Consider the following 10,162-nt stretch of genomic DNA (forward strand, 5'->3'; position numbering starts at 1 on the left):
TAGGTTCCAATGGTCGAGTGGTTTAAGACGGTCAAGACAAACGATCCTGGGTTCGATTCCTAGTTGTGACCGTTATCTTTTTATTTTTCTGTGTCTTGTTTAGTTTCATGTTCCGTTTAAATTTATAGGTAATATCTTCTTCTCCAATGATATAAAAAATAAAATAAAAGTGATTAAAATTGGTTTGTGTCATCGTTTGGGTCATGAAGAGTTCCATTTTGTGAGAGGGAGGAAAACAGAGCCGAGAAGTTGAACTTAAGTACAAGTTGTAGAAACGAGCCGTTCTCTTTTAACAAACGTGGACAAATATATAGACAAAGTAGGGAGTGTTTAATACACCAGTGCCGTAGGAATCAATGATGCTGGTTCCTCGGAGCATCTTCCATTGAACCAGTAGAACAAGTTCAGCATTCCCGCCTGTGTTTTAAATATTTGGATTGTATATTTTAAATCTGTTTGTTAAGACAGTGGAGTCTATTAAACGGACCACCCGTTTCTGCAAAGAGTCAAGGGTTTTTTCCATAGACATATGAATATTAGTAGACCTGCCCTAAGTGATTAAAAGCGTATTATCCCCACTCCCCATACCGGTTCCATTGGAGCCGGCTGGGCTCGCGTATGGCCTCAAGTGAAATTTGAAAACGTGACGTCATCATTCTTGTGCGAACTATGGTCGAGGCATCATCGGTTCATTTTTCAAAATAACACGGCAAAATGTTGACTTGTACTATGAAAACTTGTAAAAATAGATGTGAAAAAGAGAACAAACCCAATTGTCGTATTACATTCCACATATAAGCATTATTTTACTTTATTTTAAGCATATTCACATCGTATAATATAGATCAGTTTTAGAAACATATACTATCACATCGAGAAACGTCTGGACGCGAAACACAAAGCTGGTTGGTTGCTGGGAAGTAAATTATGAACATTTATATAAGTGTCTTAACTAAATACTTAAACGAAATATTCTACTTTGAAAATAAAACCGAATTTTTTTGCCGAATTTGGACTTTGCAAATTTGTTCATAACGTGGCGAGTAATTTGCGCTCCCATGTAAAAATGTCTATTCATTCAAAAGCAGATTTTACTATTAAGAAGTAAATGGTGATATTATAATGCGAGATGCCTATTTACTGTCAGATTGATTTATTGACGAATCACAGTCAGCCTTACGCCCTTCGTTCTTCAACAGTTGATTTTACCCCTCGCCATTATCTTCTCGTCTATTAATTCCTATGTCTGTGGTTTTTTCCAAGTACCCTGTTCTGAGTTCTTCAATCTTGCTGACACTCAGCCGGCGGTCATAAACACAGCCATTTCCATACATCAGCTTATAATGGATATTGGCTTTTTTAAGTCGGTGAATTCTGTACAGCGTCATCATAAATGTGGTAGTACGACGTTTGTACCGGATCTAGTTTATTGAACTCAACATATCCATCAATCCGTTTTGTTACCAGTCACTTTGAAGCAGTTTCCTTAGACCGAGATAGTACGACTAGATATCTGTGAGTATATTAGCCTAGAATGGCCCTGGCTGTAGTAAAGTGGCTTGCTGGACATTGATGAAAGTTCATTTAGAGTGGCACTGGCTCTAGTACAGTGGCTTGCTAGGCATTGGTGAAAGTTAATTTAGAGTTAGTGGCTTGCTAGGCATTGGTGAAATTTCATTTAGAGTGGCACTGGCTCTAGTTCAGTGGCTTGCTAGGCATTGATGAAAGTTCATTTAAAGTGGCACTGGCTGTAGTAAAGTGGCTTGCTAGGCATTGGTGAAATTTCATTTAGAGAGGATCTGTGTGTATATTAGCCTACAGTGACACTAGAGAGGTTGGGGCTAGAAAGAGGCGATTATGATGATCTTGAAGTAAAATTAAACCTTTCTTCTTTAGAAAAACGCAGGAAAGACCTTGATCTCAACCGCATTTTCAAAATTATTAACGGTAAAATTGAATCACCTACTTTTTTCTCCCATTCATTATCCTTTCCTTTGATGGAGAAATAAAAATTTATTTCCCTCAAATCATGGATATTATTCGCCAATGTCTAGAAAGGCCATACTTGACAAAACAAGTCAGGGCCATAAATTTTTGGGTTTAAGTCTTAATGATTTTTGGTATCCAACTGCATCAAAACCTTGTTCCTGTATTGACATGAAATTATATTTATTGGTTTTCTGTCCTTTTTTGTCATGGCTATGATTTATTAATTTTTTATCCGTTATTTTCCAATTTCTTCTTTTGATAATTGGACATAAACGTTACTAAATAAATGAATAAATATATAAGTCTCTGCTATTTCTATTTGGGTTCTGGAACCAGAAACATATCATTGGCGTAACCCAATTTACTACCACTGCAAGAAGAAGAGAAAAAATAAAAGTAATAAAAAAACATGGCTTATAAACCAATTTTTAATAAAATTTAGAATAATAAAAAATAACAGAAATGTAAATTATAACTGTTTGAGGGCTTAGCCAGCTGAGGAATTAAACTCACCACGTCGGGTGGGATCACAAACGCGATTTCAACTCAGACACTGACCGTTCCCTGACCACCATTGAAAACAATAACAAAACTAAAGCGACTCATAGCTGCCAATCTGTTACTGGAGTAACACTTCTCTAGGAGCCGTCTGTTTCAACAGAATGCTAAATCGTGAGCTAAGTTAAAAATGTAACTGTCAGTTAAAGTAACAAGGATGTTAAATCGGACCGCGCGCTGTTTCAAGTGCCTTTGTGCAAAAGTAAAAGTTACTAGTGTGGCCAGTCTAAAAAGCAGAATATTCCTCGAAATTACGTGGAAAAACGCACGGCATTATTTTTTGGTACGGCCACACCGAAGATTAAATATGATCTCTGGTTAAGTGACTGTCAAAATACAGAAGTTTGTTGTGCGTCGTTATAACTTTGCACTAAAATGGAGGGATTTAATAAAAAGTAAGAATGTACAACTATGTTTTTTCCTTAAATTACATGACTTTAACATACGCTATGATAATATTATTACATTTTATTATTACAGGTGCAAGTCTATTAATTTCTCGCAGAAAGAAGTTTCAAGATTGAATGAACTCGTGTCCAAGTATTCGGCAGTTTTGTTCAATAAAAAAACGGATATAGGGACCAATAAACAAAAAAATTAGGTGTGGGAGCGGATCTCCGAAGAGTTCAATTCCAACTTGCCAGGCCCCGTGCCAAGATCAGCAAGCCAACTGAGATTCAAGTTTGCAAACTTGAAGAGGACGGCCAATACTGTAAGTATTGTTTTTCGTTCTCCTTATTTTTCATAAATGTTCCATGTAAACGTATGTATTAGTAAACGGTATGTGTTTGTTTTAGGAATGGAGCAATGTTGTGCAGGAGCAGAGAAAGACAGGTGGTGGCCCCCCTCCATCGGACGTTTCCGAGACCACGCTGTGGCTCAAGGGCTTATTGCAGACGTCCATGGTGGGGGAAGCCAGTACTTCGGATTGCGATGGTATTATTTTACACATATTTAACTCAATCATAATTTATATATAAACAAAACCAAATATGGAACATGCGAGTGTGCAAAATGATACTATGTTTATGTTGAAACACTATAATTTTAACAATATGTACACATAATACATTGTGTAGGGTACCCCGGTACGTTGAGCAACCCTACGACCACCATCGAGTTGGTGGAAGAGGAAGAAGCTGAAGCTGAAGGCGGATCTGTAGCTGGACCCTTGAGCTTTGATCAGGAGGAGGAAGACGTAATGAGCGCTGAAAAGCCCGTTATCAAAAGAAAGATGGCCACTCCACTAATAACAGGTCTGAACTATAATGATTATTTGTGGAGCTTACTCTCTAATATGTTACAGTATATCTACTATTATTTCATCCCCATGCAATTTTGAAAATTGGAATTAATATTGTTTTATATAGTGGAATCGTTGAACCGCCGAGACAAAACGTTAAAAAATTTGAAATTTGCAGGTTCAAAGAAGAAGTCGGCAGTCACTCCGGCCATGTTGAGAAACAACCTCAGCGCTATGACTAAGAGGAAGTTGGAGTACTTCGATGAGAGTCAAGACGTCCTGAAGAGAAAGGAAGTACGAGAAGCTGAGCTTCACCAGTGGCACCTGCGGAAAGCCATTGCTGAGTGCTTAGCTGCTAAAGCTAAACAGGAGTTGACGGAGTTACTGTTGAAGAAAGAAAAAGATAAAAAATGATCATGACTTGTACATTTTTTATCTTTTTCTTTCTTCTGACTTCTTGTTTGTTATTGTGTTCGAATTTTTTATTTCAGAATTTAATTTTTACTTACATGATGAAGATCGACTTATAGTTTTAGGAATAATTTCTTGAGAGTATTGGAGGGGCTAGTTTCCTTTGATTAATAATTCCAACCAAACTTTGTGAAAAAAGTTATATATTTATTACATAGTTTCTTTTCAATTATAATATGTATATTGAAACATTATATACAGTGTTTAATATAATAAGTTTTATACCAAAGTTTATGAAAAAAGATATACTTTTATTACATTGTTTCTTTTCAATTATAATATGTATATAGTAACATTATATACAGGGTTTAATATAATAATAAGTTTTATACTTTCGATTACCTTGTACCTACTATATTCAATAAGATGCCTACTATATTCAATAAGATTGTTTGTACTGACATCGTTTCACAATACAGCCATGTAAGATTATATTGTGTTTTTGATTATGTTGAGTGCCTCTGAGTGTGTGAATGCCTATGATGTTTTTCCTTTGTATTATTGCTATTATTCTGTATTACCAAACTTTATGAAAAAAGATTTATTTTTATTACATACATTGTTTCTTTTCAATTATAAAATATTTATTGAAACATTTTAATATACAGGGTTTAATATACTTAATAAGATTTATAGTGATTTGTTTTTCGGGTATTATGCCATATACAATATACACAATTATTAACACATCAGCTCGAATTCTATCTCAAGCGGGGGTATGTTAATTACCTGACCATGTCATTAGCTCATAGTTCTTTAGCATTTAATAATTCTGTGCTAGGTGTACATTGTATTATGGGAATAAATAACAAAATGTACAAAAAAAAATCTTGCAAAGTCGCAACAAATAATAAATTGCTCAAAGGTTAGAAAAATAACAATTAATTAATTTATTTCTCTTATCTCCTCTCCCACCGCCACCAAGTGAAGGCCCGCCCAACGTTTCTTCGTCAGGGTGCTCTTCTGGATTTGGGCCATTTTCTGGGGGCTCCATCTCCTTATGAAGTATGCACAAGTTGTGTAATACAGCAGCTGCGACAATTGTGTCCTGCACTCTGTCTTTTTTGATCCTCAGTTTCAGCGACAAAGCTGGAACGCTCTCTCTACTGTGTTTCGAGTCCTTATATGGCTCTCATTGTAAAGAAGTTCTGCAGGGGTCGCTGGGAGGCGAAGTGTCGTCAACAGGTAATCGCAGTTTGCGTAACCCTTGTCACCTAAAAGGTTAAGTTCACCAAATTCTTTGGCCATCAGTCGCCCTTTGATAGCACTATTGTTAAAAATAGTGTTATCGTGGGCAGAGCCCGGCCAGCGTGCGACTATGTCCATAAACTTTAGTTTGGCGTCCACAACAGCCTGCACGTTGTATGAAAATACTGATTTCCTGTTGCGGAACACCTCAGCATCATCCCCTCCTGGAGACTGGATAGGAATGTGAGTTCCATCGATGGCTCCTATCACACTGGGAAATTTTGCAATGGTGTAGAATGCACATGCAACCTCGGACATCTCTGCCTCATTTACTGGCATATTTATATACTGTGGCCTCAATCGAGCAATTGCTTTAATTACCCGCCACACGACTCTGGAGATGGTTGAGTTATGGAGTCCGCATAAGTCACCATTGCTCATATGGAAACTTCCAGTGGACAGAAATCTCAATGTCATCAGTACTTGGTCAATGGGGCTGACAGCTTTGTTCCTAGAAAAATATTTCTGTGAGTATTTAAAAATAAATGACGACCTGTTATAATATATACGATATTACACGGAAAAAATATAATTTACCTTCCAGTAGTCGTAATATCTCCCTCAATTTGATCCGTCACAAATTTTGCAAGCTCTTTCGACATGCGATACCGTGCCAAAAATTCGGAATCATCCCAAATGACCATATTATTAACACGGGGTCGAAATGTTTTTGGCTTTCGCTGTAAAACATATTGCATGACGAATTCATCTTCACTACTGTCATCTTCGATAATATTAATCATGATTAATAATCGTTTCGTAACAACACTCAACAGAAGAACCTTATATACGCATAGAACTGTCAAAATGGCGTAGTAACTCGAGAATCGCGAATAACTCGCGAGTAACTCTCGGATTTCGGGAAGTTAAAACAAAAGTTAAAAGTGACGTAAAACCAGGAGTTAAATTGATTGAAAAACGCATTTTGGTGAAATTTAACTTTAGCATTTACTTTTACTATAGCTAGCGTTGAAACAGACGGCCCTAGCATAATTCGGCTTGAATGAGACGTAGAAGTAGCATAGATATTGTAGTAGGATATTGTAGTAGGATATTGTATATCCAAGCACGTAATTAGTGCCTAAACATCTTCTTCGACCTATCTTTAAAAATACTGTCAAGGATAGTACCGGAAGGGTTACCATTTTATTGTTTTCATTTTAAAATCATCCTCCTCAAGGAATACACTGAGGGTTACCTATCCAAGGACGACCAAAGATCTGAAATAATTTTTTAGTGTTTTTTTAACTTTTCCGCATACTTACGCTTTGTAGCATTACCAAAAATATGGGGATATCATAGTCTGAAAAAATGATTTAAACATATTTTTAATGATGATGATTGAAAATGTTGGTATATTTTATTGAGTGGCATTTTCAAAAATTGATTAACAACTGATTAATGTAATGATTAAGTAGTTGTCCTGTTGTTATATCTTGTCCTTTGAGTTTTCTTGGGAAGAGGTTTGGACTCACAATTGATCTTAACGCAGCCGATGAATCCCTTCTTCGAGTACCAGGCCAAGGTCACTGAAATCTTCTCATAGAAGAAATTGTTTCCGATGACGTCTTTCATGATGTCAGTGGGGCTTACGTTGTCGACAGTGTAGTTTCCCTGGAAAAAATATCAAGTACTAAAACCATGAAAAAAAAACCTATGCCAAAACTATAACAGAAGTTTCAATGGTTCTGAGTGCTTTGAAGCGGTACACAAATGGATACCTCGAAATGGTAAAATAATATTGTTCAATAACATGTTTCAAAGATTCGGTTAAATAAAAAGATCCCATAATAAAAATAAGTCTAAAACAATATATTAGTAGGTACGGTTGAAACAAGGTCGTGAAACCAAAAAATCCCATATTTCTGGGATTAAGACAAGCGCAGCACCGGGATTACGGTGCTGAAAATGGTCCGGGAAACCCAGAAAGCCCGTTCTTGAGATCTCAGGATTGAAAACTCTAGTTTTAACGAAGCCAGAGTAAAGTTAGCATCTTAGAAACAAAGCATAATGCACTATAATAATTTCTAACTCTGTTGAGTGTGCCTAACATCAAATGTTTAAACTAAAATAAATTTAAAAATCAATGTTCTCTAGACATTAGCTGTATGAGCATGGTTTTTATGACTCGTTTTTATTCTTAACAGCTGAGTTGTAGAAATATATGCCTGATTTTTTGTTGTTTTTTCTCTCCTTCAAGAGACCAATACACTAAACACTTCCTTTTCTAAATGAGAGGGAATACACAGCATTTCAACAGAAAAAAGAAATAATTATTAAAAAATAATTCTGTGTCATATAGATCAAACAACTTACCCTTTTCACAATACAAGACTTGTCGACCTCAAAGAAAGTCTTTAAGAAAAACGCAACAGCTCCCTCCTCACATGGCTTTTTGTAAATTTTATAGAAAAATGGTTTGAAACCTCCATCCCTCCATATCTCCGTGGAAACAGAAGTCTGGGAAGGAAAATTGAAATTAGTTTTACTCTCACGACAACTACAGTCATATATTTTAATACATGCATAAGCTTCATCTGCCACAGAAAAGAAATAATGTATGTTACTTAATGCTGCTCAAAAACATAATGCATATAAATCAGTTACATAAAGATTACAGTGACCTGGGGAAGATAGTGACTTGAGTCATTCTGAGCTGCCGATTAGGTGTTTTTTTAGAAACCGAGGAACTAAAGGACCCTAGAGGCATTCCCGTTCTTAATCCTTGACAAGGGAAATTTCCTTGGTGTATCCTTTCCCCCTAATCTTGACTTTAGCATGGCTACACAGCTATGAAATGAGGGTTTGGGTACATTGAAGACATGTCCTTGGCTAGAAGAGGAGAGCGGAAATACACCTACTTGTATCCCAAAGGATGCAAAAGAGGGGATACTATCCTTAGACCGATAGGGTGGATTAATAAACTATCTTACCGTAATGTTAGCCGCATCACTTGATACGAAGACATTTCCGCGGAATACTTCCCTGATCCTATCTACTTTGTAGATTGCTAAAGTATGTTTAACTTCATTCTTATAGTCTTTGGGACCAGAAAGACTGCACGAATTCGAAACACTTCGTGAAACAATGTAATAAGGGCCCTGTAAAAGAAAACGGTATTAATTTACATATATTTGATTCATTAGGTGAGGGAAACTTAGATTATAGATTAGCCATTTGGAGTGATTTCCAGATGATGCAAGAATACTGGAAATGAAAGCAACCTAAAAACAGACTGAGGAAGAGGTGAATTGACTATGTAAGCGGAAGAGAATTGCTGCAAGATGGTATGAAAATAATGACTAGGGATCGTAGCTTATGGATAACATTTACAAAGGAGCTAAAATCCTACTTGGGATTACCACATCGCCATTTAAAAAAATCTGAAAATCATGAAATGTGAAAAATACAATGCAGAGGTTCAACTATGTTATACAACTATTAATAAAATTCCAGTAGAAATGGATCTAATAAATTAATAAAAAAAATGCAAAGGGAATAATATCAAAAAATAAATAACATCCCATGATACTCACGAAGTTACTTTCCGGAACACCAGGAAATCCCATAATTGCCCCCGTGGAAGAATAAATATATTTTGCGACATATAGAAATGCCGTAAGGACAAAGAAGGTTGAAAATGTTGTCATCGTTCTACTACCGTACCTACTCTCAATCTATACTGAAGTTAGATCGTGGTAGAACATTGATCAACATCATTAGCAACGGAAATGATTTTCAACAAATGCACATTAAATTATTATTCTTTTCGAAGGGATGTGTTGTTGGTTCTACGATTGTTTTCAGAACATTGCACGTTTTTAAACTTTTTTTGTTCAATTCTCAATGTGTCATTTCTAAGCCGGCCCTGAGCCGAACGGCACTTGGCGTTAGTAAAAACCTCAAGGACACTGTATTAGGTGTTAGGTATTATCCTTGGATTCTTGAGAAGTTGGCGCCAGGAGCGAGTTGCTCCAATTGAGCCTGGACAGGGCCGATACTGTTCACGCTTACCGTCGGTCGACCGATGTCGTAGCGCGACGAGATGGACTGGTAGTACTCATACCCAGGGCGTAGCACTACAGCTCTTCATTCATTTTCAATTTGGGAGTTCAATTTCGGGTTTGAGTATCGCCGCCCATTTTTATTCGATAACCAACACCTCTGTCATAGGTCACCATACGTGGTTCGCAACGTTTTGTGATTCAGCAGGAGTGCCCAGGTTTATCGGGTGATGTGTGTCAGATCGGGAGAGGCTGGTCTGGGGGGACCCTTCGACCTCTCCAACTGGTTGTCACGTCTGATGTCCCGTCTGATGTCCCGTCCGATGAGCATGGACCCTTGTCAATCACCAGGGTTATTATGGGGCTAAGGCAAGGAGACATAATGTATAAATGCATTGAAGAACCTTGATCATGTTTGAAGGTGTTTGGAGAGTCCGCCAGCGGTGAGCAGGACGACAGGTCTCCACGAAATCCGTATGAGTTAGCTCCGGGTAGAGATTCGTAGGATGGAGTGCGCGAAGCCATCCTCAATTAATCAGCATCCATTGAACGTTTGACCGGACAATGATGCTTCATCTTTGCGTCACCCCGACAGCATGCTTGGTAATCCAGTGTAGTCTCCAAGGCATTATTACTCTTCAAAACCACT

General features: G+C 37.2%; 1 protein-coding gene across 1 annotated transcript; it reads left to right on the forward strand.

Moving 5' to 3' along the window:
- The first annotated feature begins 2,652 nt into the window (after window positions 1-2,652).
- LOC149411016 (uncharacterized) lies at window positions 2,653-4,210 on the forward strand. Its single transcript, XM_089647390.1, has 5 exons — window positions 2,653-2,942; window positions 3,028-3,259; window positions 3,345-3,483; window positions 3,627-3,803; window positions 3,969-4,210. Exons 3-5 carry the CDS (start codon window positions 3,450-3,452, stop codon window positions 4,202-4,204), a joined length of 447 nt encoding a protein of 148 aa, XP_089503516.1. The 5' UTR covers window positions 2,653-2,942; window positions 3,028-3,259; window positions 3,345-3,449; the 3' UTR covers window positions 4,205-4,210.
- The last annotated feature ends 5,952 nt before the right edge of the window (window positions 4,211-10,162 follow it).

Source organism: Hesperophylax consimilis, chromosome 26 (genome assembly GCF_061612785.1).
Source record: "Hesperophylax consimilis isolate HC1 chromosome 26, BYU_Hcon_1.0, whole genome shotgun sequence".
Lineage (NCBI taxonomy): Eukaryota > Metazoa > Arthropoda > Insecta > Trichoptera > Limnephilidae > Hesperophylax > Hesperophylax consimilis.

Coding starts and splice junctions, on each gene's coding strand:
- LOC149411016 (XM_089647390.1), top strand. CDS start 3,450: ATGGTGGGGGAAGCCAGTACTTCGGATTGCGATG. Junction 3,484..3,626: donor CAGTACTTCGGATTGCGATG/GTATTATTTTAC, acceptor TACATTGTGTAG/GGTACCCCGGTACGTTGAGC. Junction 3,804..3,968: donor GGCCACTCCACTAATAACAG/GTCTGAACTATA, acceptor TGAAATTTGCAG/GTTCAAAGAAGAAGTCGGCA.